At 44.9% G+C, this 17,211-nt stretch overlaps 1 protein-coding gene across 1 annotated transcript in view; it reads right to left on the bottom strand.

Annotated features, from left to right (window-relative positions):
* The window catches only part of T265_09472 (hypothetical protein), a gene marked incomplete at both ends in the record, with an annotated part of 87,821 nt that overhangs the window by 22,833 nt on the left and 47,777 nt on the right, over positions 1 to 17,211 (bottom strand). The window contains 9 exons of the mRNA XM_009175552.1: positions 22 to 60; positions 146 to 307; positions 1,316 to 1,514; positions 4,136 to 4,329; positions 4,810 to 5,031; positions 7,492 to 7,652; positions 8,962 to 9,252; positions 12,114 to 12,527; positions 13,018 to 13,155. Of these exons, the coding sequence (XP_009173816.1) occupies positions 22 to 60; positions 146 to 307; positions 1,316 to 1,514; positions 4,136 to 4,329; positions 4,810 to 5,031; positions 7,492 to 7,652; positions 8,962 to 9,252; positions 12,114 to 12,527; positions 13,018 to 13,155 (1,820 nt within the window). The remainder of the gene's footprint in view (positions 1 to 21; positions 61 to 145; positions 308 to 1,315; positions 1,515 to 4,135; positions 4,330 to 4,809; positions 5,032 to 7,491; positions 7,653 to 8,961; positions 9,253 to 12,113; positions 12,528 to 13,017; positions 13,156 to 17,211) is intronic.

Raw genomic sequence — 17,211 nt, 5'->3', positions numbered from 1 at the left:
TTGACCTGTTCCCGAGTTCACATGGTGCGTTTCGGGAACACTAATCTCACCAGGAGTGACCTGAAAAAGACGAATAGGACAAGTAGAAATCACAGGAAGCACGGTCGGTGGGTAAACCTCGTTCAACTGGTTGAACACGACCTACCTGTGGTTTGACGAATATCTCGTGGCTGAATTGCGTGATCCGTCGACCACCTATACCACCTTTGAACACGACAGCCTGTGGATCCATTCCAGGTGGGGTGTGAACACCGTAAACTACCAACTGGTAGCCTTTACCCGGTTCCAAATTGTGCAGCTTACACTCCTAGGTGAGAATATGAAAGTAAAAGTCGGTAATACATCGGCAGGAAAAACTCGGGAGATGGGTTTGGAGATAGAGTAACAAAGAGCACTTTAAGTCACTTTAAGCTCCGAGGGACCAATACTATGGGAGTATGACACGGGTTTTTAGAGAGTGGGGAATTTAATTAAGATATGCTGAAGTCGGAAATCTCGACTACTCAAACACACTTTCAAAGAACTCTAGATGAAACGGACAGCAAAGGTTCGTGTGGAACTCAACAGATGGAGGCCAGGTGCACCTTACATCCGTCGGTTTCGAAGGGTGTGTCCATGTATGGGTTTCTGTATACACCGCAGAAAAATCCGCCCTATTCCCATAAAATTATATGACAACCTGGGTTTACAATCACGACACCCACCAATTTAACCTTGAAAAGTGAAAGTTTGCACACATCGTCGTAAGCGGTGTACAGTCGCAAGGGGATGTGTATCGGGAGCAAAATCGGGAAATGGAAAATGATGCAGCTGACTGACCTTAGAAGAAAGCGAAAATCGAATGAGAATACAGAAGAATTCACAAGATCTGTCGACCATATTTATATATATATATATATGTATATATATATATATATATATAATCAGAACCTGACTTCTGAACCCCGACAATCGCTCAGCGTTCACGTGACAGCACGCGACCACGGAATCCGAAATAACCACACTCATAGTAATCAACCGCATCAGGTTCCAAGCTCATACGCTGCGACTCAGAGTCCCTTCCAAATAATCAGGATCGGAGAACTCTGCCACAAATTAGCAACTTAGTACTATGTGGTGAAATTTGCTGCTGAACGGTGAATCATTCACGAGGAGGCTAAGTTTCTCTCACTGTTTCTGCCAATGGATGTGTTTGCGCCAAACATGCTTGTCATCAACTGGACCGGAAAACGGAATGAAGGAAAGCGTATCCCTAGCGAAATACACTTATTTGCATACCTATTTGGTTTTGAGCAAAGACTCACCTGTTTTTAACACCATAAACGAAAGATTCAGCGGGTTCCATGTAGTCTACCCTCAAAACCAAATTCGTATGTAAGTGAGTGTATTTCGCTAATCTCACGAAATTTGGGTTTAAGTAGAACTCGAAGACTGAGCCTACCTGATGAGCCTCAAGAAAGGTGAGTGAGATCATGGGCTGTCGAAGAGTTTTCAGCAACCTTATGAGTACAGCACTGCGTCAAGAATGTACTACTTCTTGGCTTGGTATTCGGCCAGCTAGGTACATGAAGCTGAAGATGAGTGCGGAGACAGTAGGAAACTCGAGGTATACCGTTAGAAAAATGATTGGTAATCAGCGTGCTAATGTACACTAGACTTCCAGTCCATGGCAGTTAGGATTTCCGCTGCCGAGCCCATCAAATCGGATACCAATCTAGGAGAGCAGCACGTAAAGATATCATAGAACATGTGCATCCACACAGTTCGAGATAGATCACATCATAGTACACCCTTTCAGCACCTTCATTTACAGGCATGATACACTACCTATAAGGTTGCTGAAAATTCTTCGACAGCTCACGGCAAGTTTCGCCCTTCCACTTCGGGCCCACCAATTAGGCACAGTCCCCAAGTTTCCGCCAACTTTATGTTCTACTTGAACCCAAATTGTACGAAATCAGCGAAAGGCACTCACTTGCATACAAATTTGACTTCCCTAGAGACTCACCTGGAACTCAGCTGAATCTCTCGCTTATGCTGTCTCTAAGCATACACCAAATGTTTGCAAATGTGTATTTCACGTTCATCTAGGATATTTCACTTCACAACGCCACTGGTGGAGCGTATGTCAATGTTCAATTGTACCCTGATACAGGAAGCCGATTCGCAACTAGGTACAAAGAAATTGCGAGTTTGGTTGAATACGTCACCGCTTGCACAAAAGTCATTTCATTCCATTCGATAGGGTTAGAGCTACGAGTTACACATTTTTGCTGTGGGCTGCATATCGTCATCTGTCATTCTGTTAGTTTAACGAGAGTCTGGTGCAAACATATTCCGCCAGAAGAATATCGTGCTGAAAGTACGAGCCTTGAAACACACAACGATTCGTCCGTCCTAAGCTTCAATTCATCTTCCCTGCATTGCTGAGCATTAGAAACATAATGAGTGATGGATGAACAGTGAAATGAGTTGAGCCCGCCACAACTCCCCAGCTCAGTTTGGTTAAGAGAGCTTGACAACCCTGCGCATATATACATAATCTCGAAGGTGTCCTTTCCAGGGACTTGTGCTTTTCGTGGAAAGTGCGCAATCATCGAATAAACGTGCATGACAGATATGAACTGATTTTTTCAGTACTCATAGGATCGTTCCGGTAGCAGAACGGAAGAATGATGAAGAAAGATGTCACGCTCTCTATTGCCGCCGGTTGCAGTTTGATTTGTACTGCATCTGGCTGGAATCTGGCGGCGATATGATCTTAAACAGTAAAATGACAAACCATCGATTGAAGCCTGCGGTTAAAAGTACAGGTCACCTGACATGGGGGACTCAGTGAAATCAACGCACAAACAAAACAATCAGATGTGTTAGAATTTAATGGTAACTAATTGTGAAGCTGCCACGCCTAATCTACCAAGCCACCGAACGAAAGTACGAGGGCAGAGATACTGCAAAGTTGCCCACGCTGATACAGGGACAGACGAGATGTCGAGGTTGGGTTCGAACCACGGACCTCCATATTAGTAATTCCGCGCCTTAAGCACTGAGCTATCTGGAATGAGGACCTCCATATTAGTAATTTCGCGCCTTAAGCACTGAGCTATCTGGAATGAATGGAGATGTGCAATTTACCACATTAATAGTGTTTGACGAATAGCGCAAATGTGTGGTTGATTGGTGGTCGTCCGGGGAGGTAACTTGCAGCGTTGGCAGAGATGACAAAGCGATAAGTATGGCTTAAATGTGAAGTAAAGAGTGAACACTTAGGCGATTTGAAGTGCTACCAATAGCATGAATGGTAAGAATCCAGGTGTCCGCTTCAAGGCATGAACTCTTGCAGGACAAATGTGTGTGCTGCATGAATTAGGAACAGCTGCGGTCCGATGAAGACGGGTGATAGGGTATCGGGTCATTTCACATTCTTTTCATAGGGATATGAGAGGCACAATGAAAGAAGGCTATCGTCAACCCAATCATCTATTGATTAATGTTTATTAGCTGTCGATAAACTCAGCTCTATAAACTATGCAGAAGGAATGTTCTAAATACGAGTCCCACATAGTCCCCCCCCACGCACTGCACTCGACCCTTAGGCAATGAATCTTGTCTAGGTGCATTTGAGATAACAGCAAGCAGGCGTAGAGAGAGTTCCAAAAGTCGTTTGTTACTAAGCCAAAGAGCAGCAGCATGGTACCCACGAACTGGATACCTAGCACAAAAACAAAAGGAATGTTGAACCACTACTATTTTTGTGCCTAAGGACAACATCTATTGGATGTGTGTGGATCGAGCGGGACCCAAGTTAAACAACGGTCAAGAAGTTACCACGACAAAATCAGGTTATGAGACAGGACCATTCGGAGTGAATGTGGGTCACACATGACAGTTAAGTTGCTTTATAAGTGTACGAACGACAACAACAAATGGATTTTGAGATAGAGCATAGCATTTCGACTTATTCAGGTAGCGTGCATAGAGTTTGAAAATGCGAAGGTAACATAACCGACGGCGGCAGAAACAAGAGATGTGCAATGGGTAGGTGACTGTAATCCACGGCAACAACACAGCTCTGAAGGCGTGTGTTTACGAGAAGCCTCGCTAGACACAGACAGTAGAAAGACTGCTCAATTACGGTGGTTTGACAAAACACAGAGAACAACTCACTCGAGTATCTGATCCTGGAACAAATATATGTTGAAAAGGACTGTACGTCACGGTCCCATTCGAATACCGTTCTTCTTTACGACACAGGAGCAAAAAATGATCGATGGGAAATCCGACTGCCGAGGTAGACAGAGTCCATCGCGCGACCATTCCTCCATCGGGCTACGGATGATAAAATGTAAATTACGGAATATGTAGGAGAAAACCTCGTCGAAACAGGCAAAGCAGGCAGCTAAAATATTGGTCATTCAGTATCGCGTGAGTACATGACCTATGTTTCATATGGCGGAAACCATAAACATATGCTGTTTGACGTTTTAAATAAGGATGATGACGACATAGAATCACGTGACCGAATTCTCGTGAAGTTACAATGTAATTCGACAAGGCAAATGTTTCATCGATCAACAAATTTCCTACGGTATGAGGACTCGAATAGCATAATTTCCTTGCTGCATCGGGCTAGAATTAACTGACAAGCACTTTCCCAGCCATCTAAGGATCGTGGTTCGTTTGTCCCTGTATGGGACTAAAAAAGCTTCAGCTGATTGTTTGGTTGGTTCTTCCGAAGGACATGAAAATTTGGAACTGCTCAGAGGTTGTATGCGGAAAAAAGCTGCAGGAAAGAAAGCGGTGGCTTACCAGTCGTTCGGTTTCCGTAAATACAGGCGCAACCTTGGAAATATACTCAAAGCTGATTGTCTGAGACCATGGACTTTTGCCCATGATTGACTGTTGGACATAAGCCACCACACGAAACTGGTACCGACGGCCAGGCTCTAGACTGGCTGGTTGACGACTTGTGAAATAGAACTGTTTCTGTTGGGTGCAACAAGCTGGATTCTGGCCACAACATTCTTTGATCTGAATCCAATCCCAGACGAGTAGGAGGGAGATGGAAAGCATAAATTGGGAATGTTCAAATGACGGCAATTGAAGGAAACAGAGATCAGAAAATGTGAGGAATAGGAAGAGTTCCTTTCGGTCTACACATTCGAAAAGTTTGGGCTATTAGTAGAAATGCTCGAAGCAGACCACAGCATACATTCTGTACCGCAATGTGTAACAGAACACACCAACTGCTGTTCGCTGACCATTTGTGTGTGAGGGGAGCACAATGTCGCCCGAAATCGTAACCTTATGAAGATGTGCTATTTTCAAGAGGTTTGGTTGAGTGTAATCACAAGGCACCTTAAGATAGTCATTGGAGGCGACAACAGACTGAAGGATACGGCAGATTGCACCGTCCCCAACGAATACAGTAGGGTGGCAGGTAGGTCTTTATCTATGGCATCTATGCATACCGATGTCATTAGGGTAGGATTACTGTCCATTCAGACATGAACAAAGTTGTTCCATGACATGTTTATGATCACGCGAGCGGTAGTCGCTACGTGCTCCAAAAGTTCTAGCGAACAGCACTTTACGAAAATGGGCTTGGAGTACAAGTTCGTGCGGTGTGTCCGCAAGTTCCACACATTCGATGTGGTTTTTGGGGTTACATACAGTTGGCACTCCAAATTTAGATGCCTACATTGATATTCTGTGTACGGTTTAGCTGTTGGGCAAACAACATGCTGGATTAGAGCACGAGATGGCTCAGCGGTTAAGACACGAATTTAGTGACCGGAAGGTCCGCGGTTTGAATCCACCCTCCGGGGATACCTCGACTGCCTCTTTCTAGGCTTGAGCAACCTGTCGGATCTCAGCGCTCTTGTTCCCTTTGAGTAGCATGGCGGGTAAGCACCGAAAAAGTGTTACAGCTGAACGATTACGGTTTTTATTCACTGGTGTTCGTGTGAAATTCCTCAACTCGGAAGACGGAGCTGGAAAGCGTACCCTATATGCTCCAAAAGTCGCAAAGCGTCTTAAATGCGTCGTGCATGGCAAATGAATACATCACACCTAAAGAAGGGAAAACCTGCGAACGGTTGTAAAAAAACGATGATTTTCCACCGGTACGCTACTGCTTCTATCATTTTCAGTATAGGTTTCATACTATCAGTGAAGTCAATCTAGGCTGAATTAAAAGGCTGAGAGGTAATGTACAACTGTTTCGTCATTGTTCGGAATCATCACCAATGCACATGTTATCACACCCACGATCATCCGGTCAGTGTTTGGGCACTTAATTTTCCGACTAGGAGCGGCTGATCGGCAGCGTAATTAGCTCTCACTTAGACAGGAAACAGATTCATTCATCTTTACTGAGAAATACCAAGTCTCCTCGTACCATGATCAGTCTATAATTAGTTCAGAGAATCTTTTCACATTAGTGAAGAGTCGTCATTCAAGCAGCCAATCAAAGCATGATCACGTGAGGTGGTTTCTGTGACTGAAGGATAAGCGGTGCTATATATTTGGTTTAAGTGAGAGCTAATCACACTGCTGATTGACCACTTCTGACCGAACGGGTAGGCGTTCAGCCAATGGCCTGGAACTTGTGGGTTCGAAACTCTTTGAGTTTCGAGTTTTGAACTGATCATGGTTCCCGACACGGATGAAACGGCGCCTTTCGTCCTCTTAGCAGAGATTGGCTTCACTTACAGGATGAAATCCTCATTAAAAATGACCGAATCTCCGCACATCATTATGCCGCTTAGCTTGTCAGAGTTGCAGAAGGTTGACCAAACAGTGTTTTATTACAGGCCATATTCTATATTTCAGCGGACGCTGCATGTTAAATGGTTAACTCCAGGGAGACGTGCGGCATTTTCCAAGCATGACACACTACTCGTAAAGTCGCCGAACTACTTTCGATTGCCTACTGAGGCTTCGTTTGTTTTGCCGCTCATCATATTGGTGCCATCCCGTGGTTTCAGTCAATCTTCTGTTCAACTTGAACACTAAGTGGTACATCATTGGCAAATACTTTCACTTACAAACTACGAGTGGTGTGTTATGACAAGGAAGCATACACTGGTATCTTGAAAACCATGCCAACTGAAACATAAGGTGGCACCTGTGTAGCACATCAAGTTGAACACAATCACAAGCGAGAGAATAAGTTGAGCCTATCGAGCGGATTCTCCGCTGATATTGACAAGGACGAATGGACTCTTCACAGCTGAGGTGTGCAGATGAAGTAATCTATGAGCATGTGTCAAGTTGTGGCTACTGCGATCACTGATTAGCATATTGGAGAAAAATCTCGGCGAACAGATAAAAAACGAGAGGGACATTCCGCTTTCCAAGCTCAAAAGAACCGCCGGCGTCCCATAGTAAGGGGACGTTGACAAAAAAGAAACATGGACATAAAACTGCCCAACGCAAGCTTAACTTCATTAAACTCAAGAAAAAACCTTTTCAATTCAAACCACTCACCACACTTTCAGCCGTAAAAGCCTTGGACCATCGCTGATCGATAGGTAGCCGGTGCCTGTATTGAATTTGATAGTAGTCTGTCGGTATAGGCGACCAGGAGATAAGAACCGCCAAATTGTCACCAACTGGTTCTGCATTGGGTTTGGACAGACGAGAGACACCTGAAACAAAAAAACATTGGACAGCTTCCACCTTTCATGGTATCACAGAACGTCGGGGATTTACTTCCCACAAACGAAAGTAGACATCCCAAAGAGAGCCCAAACATGAATCGGTAGATATTTGAGGACACTTTAAGCGGTTAAGACCTTTCTAGAAGGGATGGCTCAGTGGTTAGAGGTCGAACTTGCTGTTCAGAAGGTCTGTGGTTCGAACCTGACCTCTGCCTCTCGACTCCCCCTGTCTAGGATTGGGCAACCTAGCAGTATTCCAGTCCTCGTGTTTCCCTCTGTTGGCATGGCAGTTGGGCACCGAAAGGAAGCTACAGCTGAATGATGAGTTTAGAAGACAATAACGAGGGATACTACTAGGATAGAATTTACACCGAACCGCTCACTACGAAAAAGAGGCAGAAACCCAAAAAGTTCCGATAGAACATGTTGAAGAAAGCAACTGAGTGACCGATGAAGTTCCTGAAGCAGAGAATACGTAACAGAATCAACCCATTTAAAGCAAAGTCTCGCAAACTGGCGCGTTTGTTGCAGTACAGCTTGAAAAGCCTTCAGCTAAGATGTTTTTTGGTGATTCGCATTTTTTCCGCACTGGAAATGGAAGGTTCCGTCCTCTCAAGGGAAGACGGACCAAGCATCCGTTTGGGTCATGGAAGAGTAATGACCAATGTTAGTACGGTAGCAATATCTGCTAACGGCAACAAAGAGAGATCGCTAGACTGTAGGGACTTCAGGACAAAGGTATTAATTACTTACGCTTTGGGTCATGGAAGAGTAATGACCAACGTTAGTACGGTAGCAATATCTGCTGACGGCAACAAAGAGAGATCGTTAGACTGTAGGGACTTCAGGACAAAGGTATTAATTACGTGTTCATATGCAGATCAGTCGGAAGAAAGGAGCAGGAAGGTACCTTGAAAAATATGGGATTCTGTTTGGGCAAATCAACTCGCCCACAAAGTGCGGTGCGAGGTAAGGATGAGCATGACACTCAAGGGATATGATTTAGTTAATAGCTCGAGATAGCTCAGTGGTTAAGGCGCGAACCTACTGACCAGAAGGTCCGTGGTTCGAACCCAACACCGCGGCATCTCGACTGCTCCTGTCTAAGCTTGGACAGCCTGGCAGTATTTCAGCTTTCGTGCTTCCTTTGGCTTGCATAGCGACGGCTGAACGGTTATTGATATTTATTTTGTAGGTCAGCTTTCGATTTGCGTTGGGAACGGAGAACTTAGGTGGACCGTTCTGTGGAGCATCTGAACAAGACAGCCGATTCGATCTAGACAGACCATTCGCTTACCAGAGTCACTGTCAGAGAGGGAACGAGAGATGTGTCCGGGAGTTTCGGGATCACTGTTGAGCCAAGCGTCCGGATTCATGTCATGAAACGCTTCGTTATGTAAACCATCGACTGGACCGGAATACCACGGATCTGCAACTGAAGAACGCAGAGCCTGTTGCGTATTCCGTTTACCTCTGTCACCCTGATCATCCATGCTCGTCAAGCCCGCCATCGGTCTCAGTTCATTTGCCATGCTCTGAATTTCGGATTTAAACTGGAAATTCTGCAACGAAGGATCCAGGTTGGAGCCTATGGAAAGAAGGTGGGATAACTGATGTGTTAGTATACAGGTGGGAGAGAATCAACTGCATATGGTTACAAAACTGACCACAGTACGTGGGGGTGGATGCAGAAAAACGGAACACGCGCAGTACGCATTGCAACGACATCCATAGTTTGCGCTACCTTAATCACGTGCTCCGCATGCTAGTCGATTGACTCCCTCGAACAGCACATTTCGCAAACGGGGGGTGGAAACCAGTCAGAGGAGGTCAACCAATCACTTGGCAGCAGAGTATGATGACGTTTACCACCGAACTCCGCTGCGCCCGCCATCGCCGCCTCCTTGGATGGGGACCCCGAGACGAGACACATCAAATGTTAAAGATAACGGCAGACATGGGCTAGTCACGGGTACGAATCCGAGCTGTCGCTTTCAATGCATAGCTTCCTCTCCCAATGAAAAGTCCACTGACACTCCTGTATTCATGAACCGCACCAGACCATCAGAGAACGAAACTGTGGTAGGTAAAACCACGACCACTGTACACGGCCTATACAAGTGAAGATGACAATGGGTGATATCGCCTTGGAAACGAAGCCACTCTAGTATAGAGTTCAGAACAACGGTTGCTGTCGCAGCCTGGTGTCATGTATGGGATAGACTGGAAGTGCTCTGGTCGTAATGTTTCTTCCTCTTGATAAATCATTTTCAGCGGAGTATTATTCGAACCAATTCGCGTCAATCAAGCGACAGTTGAATGTAATTATGACTTTGAAATTACAGCAGCCACAATTTTACTACACATACCACAAAGAAATATTGGAGATGCAAGGAGACTACAACAAAAGGCATGCTTCAACTCTAGACTGGAGAGAAATACGGTTAAGGAGCGGGCGGGTCAAATACTGGACGGTAACGTCGAGGTATGTTTCGGTTCCTGAAAGAGGAGTTCTACATATAGCTCACACACATTAGCTTGGGATTGTTCACCACCACCATCATCGATAGCATGACATCAGTGTTCAACACCGATGCTTCACTGCAGTTTAGGCAATGAAATTCGTCAAACTCTAATCGAATTAAATTTGAACGTGTTCAAATTAGGAACAGCTTGCCACTTAAATAATTTGCGGATTTGCACTTGTGGACGGTCTGTTAGTCAGCTGCAGTTCCTTGGAAAGATTCGAGAAGAGTGTGATAACGGCTACCAGATCAGGAGCTTCACACGGGTGAGGCAGCTGAACTATGCTCCCGGTTTTTCACAACATAAATAGTAGTGGTGAAAATCGACATTACCGGTGCGGACAGCATAGGTGGCTGTCAAAAGTTCACACGTTCGCTTGAAGAGAAATGTCGCTCGCTCGCTGAAAATGTGGTGGAATGCGTCTGTCCGAAAACGTTCAACAAATGGAAACAGAGCAACCAGTTCCTGAAAAGGAGTTCTACATATAGCTCACACACATTAGCTTGGGATTGTTCAGCACCACCATAATCATCGATAGCATGACATCCGTGTTCAACACCGATGCTTCACTGCAGTTTAGGCAATGAAATTCGTCAAACTCTAATCGAATTAAATTTGAACGTGTTCAAATTAGGAACAGCTTGCCACTTAAATAATTTGCGGATTTGCACTTGTGGACGGTCTGTTAGTCAGCTGCAGTTCCTTGGAAAGATTCGAGAAGAGTGTGATAACGGCTACCAGATCAGGAGCTTCACACGGGTGAGGCAGCTGAACTATGCTCCCGGTTTTTCACAACATAAATAGTAGTGGTGAAAATCGACATTACCGGTGCGGACAGCATAGGTGGCTGTCAAAAGTTCACACGTTCGCTTGAAGAGAAATGTCGCTCGCTCGCTGAAAATGTGGTGGAATGCGTCTGTCCGAAAACGTTCAACAAATGGAAACAGAGCAACCAACATCCCCTGAGTTTGTCAATGTGATCACAAAAAAAAAACAAGGCACGCTGATGTGGACGCTCTCCCCCATGAGGTGTACCATGATCGGCACCGCTTAACCATACTAAAGATGATGAGCACATTCAAATGACCTATGCAAAACCAAACACAAAAGCATGACTTGGCTTCAAATTCATCCAACAAACGACCTCATCAATCTATGGGAAGTGTTCCCGATCAAACTATCCCCTGACAGCCTAGACAGTGAATGTCCCAGCAACTGGGACAAAGGGCAAGTTAGTACTGTACCATATAAGTGTTTACATCCTGCTAATGTAGTTATGGTAACCATCGAACACACCCAACCGTGTTATCTGATTCCAGTGCGTGTAATATTTGCACAGCTCATCAGAAGCAGGTCCTAAGTTGATGCTCTACCCAACCCTCAAGAATACAAAACGGTGGAAGAACACCTCGAGTGAATCAAAAATCTTTGCTTCGGGGACCACACAAGTTTCATGTACATCTCCGACACAACAGTTCTTCCAAAAGAGACCTCAAAGAACGGGCAGTGGCCTGGACAGTCCAGGTTGGTCATTGTTTCATGGGATTAATCCGTCCCTTTTTTGACGCGGTATCTTTTGTCAAGATACCTGTAGACTATAATGTCGTGTTGAGATGTTTGAATCGGTGCGCGCCGCAGCGATATAGATTTCCACCTGATTGTTTGGAACAACCAGGAGATAACAGTAACTACGTCTTGCACCAAAACTCATCAACAGCGTGCATACCCACGGATCACGTGAAAAATTCAGGGCTTCCACCGGGTACTCACTCGAACCAGCCTCCTAGTATCAAATTCTGACTCTCGGCTGAGTATATTCGACAATAACAAGCCGCCAAAATTGGCCGTGGCATGAACATAAAAGCCAATGTCCCATAGCTTGGGCGAGATAAGGTACTAGTTAAAACGAAAAGGGCGGCCTACCTTGATTAGTAGCCCAGGGTTCCGAGGGTTTTACGTGGATGACTTGCGTAAAAAGAACACGACTGTTGGTCGTAGTCACCGTACATTCGTAAACGCCAAAGTCACGTGATCGTACCACATCGAGCTCGAATTCGTCAGGTGGCAGCAACGATTGCTGTGTTGGCAACTGCAGTTGAACTCCATCTTTCTTCCAGTGAATCTGAACATAGTTCAAAGCTTCGGCTAGCCGTAGTCGTTTGGCTGCTGAACTAATACCGGGTAGTACATCGGATGTGAGAACACCGGCTGGGATACTGTGATTTTGTCCGGAGAGAGTGCAGCTCAGCCGAGTGGACTTACCAGTCGGGACAGAGAGTAGAATGGGCGGCAAGTGAATAGGCCTGCGAGATTCGGAGGTGATTCGGTCGAAATCGGCTGAAGAAGAATAAGAACGGAGTGAAGTAAGTAGCAAAGTTACCAGGGGAGATGTGACATAAAGTTCAAAATAAGCGTAGGGTCCTTCTATGGGTTTGGAGAACAATTCGACGCTGCTGGGGAAATGATCTTGAGAAGAGTTGACATCTGTCTGCGGCGTCACTTAATTCTACCAAACGATACGGGTGATTCTACTGATTAGGGAGAGTTATCACCTGAATGGTTATTAGAGCTTACAAAGCGTGCGGCAAAGATAATTCGGCCCTATGTTCCGTAGCTGTTCCCGAAAACCCCTTAATCACAAGTTTCCCATTAGCGCCTTGATGTGATGACGGATGTTTACATAAGCTTGACTGCACACATGAAGTCCAGCAGGCGGCACTGTTGCAACTCAGCGATTAATGCCCCAGCCCCAAACCCGAGATCCCTTCCCAGGCGAACTGAACCTACCAATTGCTACGTATGAGGTCCACATCCAAAATTTACTTACCTTTACGCAGAATCGCATCATAATCGTAATGAACGATCGCCTGTGCACTGGCCCATTCGTCTCCATCTGTTCCCGGCTGGATGCACTGATACACGCCGATTGTGGAATCGGATACAGCGGGGATATGAAGTGAAGAATCTACAGAAACGTGAAAAAAAAACATTCAACTGTACCGAAACTACACTGAGTGTGAGACAATTGTGACGAATGGATTCCCATTGGGACCGGATTCAAACCAACGAAAACCTCAAGCCACCCTCAAGTCTACATCGATAGTTGCTTAGAGGAATGTGTAATTCGCAAAACATACCGATTTGCAAACTAATTTATTTGTAACAGAAGACACAACTCAGTCCAAGCTAAATGCCTCGAATGTGATATCCTTCAACTTGAATGTGTTGCACAAAGGCAGTTTCATAAAAATATACTTACATCGCTGGAATACCGTCCTAACTGAGATAAGGAGCATCCTTTATACAGCACAATCAGCGAAAGAATATCATAAACAAGGGATTCCGCTAGGTCTCTCTTGGCGTGTCTCGCGAATTCCGAGCCGAAAGAACATGAAGTTGTTGGAAACTCGGGGATTATTCCTATCTAATAAGCCCCAAACCGAGAAGAACTAAACTGGTGCTGGGCTGTCGACGAGTTTTTAGCAATCTTGTGAGTAGCGTCCCGTTAGGAAAATATGCTGCGATATTTCGGACACCTTACTAGCTAAAATATGAGGCGGCTTTTGCGCAGCATATTCAATTAGAGAATATCATAAACTAGAGATTCAGCTGTGTCTCCCGTTAGCACCAAGTTAGTTTGGAACCAAGTGTAGTTCGCCAACTGCGTGCAATTTCGGTTAAAATAGAACATAGGGTTGACGGAAACTCCGAGACCATGCTGTTGAGTCTGAAGCACGGCGAAACCGGTGGTGGGTTTTCGAAGAGTATTGAGCAGCCTCGTACGTACCGCCACCTAGGGTTTGGGAAGTTAATCATACCGAACAAAAAGCGACCATGACAGTACGTGCTTGGAACAGATCGCATAGAACTGGCTAGACGACTGAACAGAACCCTATTGGGCCTCGTACGTACCGCCACGTAGGGTTTGGGAATTTAATCATAACGAATAAAAAGCGACCATGATAGTACGTGCTTGGAACAGATCGCATAGGACTGGCTAGACGACTGAACAGAACCCTATTTCGGACAGCTAGAAAGCAAAGCTGAGGACGAAAAAACCAGGCAAACAAATTGGATAGCTAATTAGTACAGAACAGCTGGTATTTGAGAGAGAGAGATCACCTGTACAAATCCCGGACAAAGGGAGCAAAGCGCAACGGAATTTGAGAAAAACTACCAGAAATTCGCGGTGCATAAGGCCGAAAAATTGGGTGAGGCCAACCATACTACCAACCAAGCGGGACTTGGTGGAACAATATCCCTGGGCGTGTAACAAATGCCTAAACTATACCAAATTACCCACCTTTTCACCTGACGGTTGTCCTATGCAGCCTAGTGCATGGTAAATACGTGAAACCGCGACATAGTCAAAAAGGGTCATGTGTGACCAACCCCCTCGCTAGTAGCTGTCGGGTGGCATTTTAGGATAATCTTAGTGTTTTTTTAAAAAAAAGAACACAGCAAGATGGTATGTTTAGAACCATACCTCGGCACCTCGAGCGTCCCTCACTGGGCTTGAGCAACCTGACAGCATCTGAGCCCTAGTGCTTCCTTCAGGTGGTATGACAACTGTGCGCAGAAAGGGCTGGACGACGACTATGTTATTTATTGACTGTCGTTGATATGAAAGCAAAATCATCAGTCACTGAACATACAATCGAGATGGGACACACGACTGAACCCTGCACTTCCTTCAGGGCCATAGCGAGAATGAGTGAACGACACACACGGAAGTTCCGCGAGGAAATACTGATCAGTACATTCAAGCCGGTGCCCTAACCTCAGAAACAGCCGAAAGTCACTCACAGCTTTACCGAGTAGTCACGTTGCATTTTAGTTTTGTATAAGTAGAGCAGCTGCAGAAAAGCAGCAGGTGATGCTATAACTTGTTGTATCTTCCTCTGATTTACACGTGCTGCAGCAATCAAGATTTAAAGAAGGGAATCCAACCCCCAAACAGTGTTGTTCTTATTGCCATGTCCAATCCGAACGGCTGCGGCCAAATGGTTCAAGGGAGCCGACTGAATTCAGGGTTGGGAAAATCACACAACTATCTTCCAACTCTCCACACTGGTGAATTGAACCATATAGGATCTACCCAAGTACGATGCCAGCTTAATCTGAAAAACGAGAAGCATTAAGCAGCACTAAGGCAGTCCTGACCGAGATTAATCAACTAGTTCGCAACCCAAGTAACACTTCGAACGGCCAACAATAAGCTTTGAAGATACGCAAGCTATGCACGAGATAGTCAGTCAATCAGTTTGGGAAGTAAGGTAGGATGTCCGCACGTGATGAACCAACTGCGCGCGATTAGGAATCGGTTTCTATTGATCACAACTGAGTGTCAATTCTACTTACTCTTCAGATTCTGGTCCTTAGGAATTCGTGAAACAAGTAGTATTGACATTGCTAAAAAAGGACTGGAACAGCTACACAGTGCTAACCGGCTTAGTTTAATTTGACTGAACAGACTCTATATGACCACAGCGTGAGGAAAATTAATGAACATTCTCCAATGACCAGAAACAAGGAGGGCAACCATACTGCAAACAAAGAAGAGTGCTCCTTAGTTGGTAAGTTTGTGTATAGTATCTGGAACACTGAGATTTATCTGCCTATTTTTTAGATTGCTTTTAGCAACGTATGACGAACTGTTGCAGAAATACCTATACCGAAAATGAGAGTGTATAACGTCCCTTTTTGATAGCTTATTCTAGGGGGATGACACAGATCTTTTGCCAACAGTGAACGACGACACGGTTTGTTTTTGGAGATATTTCTCTTATGGAGCAACACTCTAAATTAGATAAGCAACTGATTGTAATGAAACCAGTGGGAATATAATATAAGTCAGAAGTGACATAAAGTCCGGTCAGATCCAGTGGATGATTCGAAAGCAATCTGTGTCATGCAAGAAAGGGTTATGGGTTATATTGAATAAGGTAGGACTTCTAACTGACAGACCCGTCATCATACTGCGAAGGTGGTTCCATGGCTCCCTAAAATTCTTTCTCACAATCATCTGGAGAGTAATTCGGCAATACTGAAGGCTTTCTTCCGAACAAAAGTGGAGAGATACCGAAGCGATGCGGCTCGAGTCTGCCAGAGGTTTCGTTGCACTAGAATATCCACGAAGACGACTGCTCCTCATGCAGGTAAGAAACACACTGGTACTGCACAAGATGTTTCGTGTAGTTACCACACAAACAATATGCTGCGCACTGAGCCGACGAATAAAAGTTTCAGAAAGTGAAGAGTTTTCTAATGCCTCCTTTCTGTGAACTTATGCGTTGCAACATCGAACAGGATAACCTAAAAAAGTTGACTGACTTAGTAACGACCACCTGCCGGAGTAACAATCCATTGTGGCTGGAACAAACATCAATGCATTTTGGTTGGAGATTCCAGGTCACCAGGACGTTTGAAGTTACGTGCAAGCTACCGAAACGATGCGACTCGCATTGACCTCTCGAATTTCTGGATGCGAGCCTTTGAGATTGCTGATTAACGCACGAGGCTACTGAACGGAAAGTTGTCATGACTATATAACCCACACCTTTGCATAACTCATTAACTCGTGATTCTCACTCTATTTTCAGCTCATGTACTACAGTTATTAGACGATTAAAGCGTACATTACGTCTTCCTATTCTGTCTCCTTTCTAATCCCGTCCTGGAACTACTCGACTCTCGCAACAATTTAATCGTCTAATAAAAACGAATGGATCATATTCTCCGACCTACGGTTTTTGATGCTGATCCTCACTCATCAGATGGCATGAAACGATGGATTCATTGGTTTCGTACTTTCAAAGCTTACATTAACTCAATCAAACCTGAAGGTTTAAATAAAGTGGAAACTCTCATTCGTCACATCGACCATACAGTGTATGACTTCACTGCAGAATGCAGCGACTACGGTTCTGCGATAACCTTGCTGGAAAAACTTTACATCCGCCCGAAAAATATCGTGTATGCACGCCATCTTTTTAGCCACATACAAACAAGAACCTGGTCA

Source organism: Opisthorchis viverrini (assembly GCF_000715545.1).
Source record: "Opisthorchis viverrini unplaced genomic scaffold opera_v5_287, whole genome shotgun sequence".
NCBI classification, from domain to species: Eukaryota; Metazoa; Platyhelminthes; class Trematoda; order Opisthorchiida; family Opisthorchiidae; genus Opisthorchis; species Opisthorchis viverrini.
This window is presented reverse-complemented; position numbering and strand designations above follow the sequence as displayed.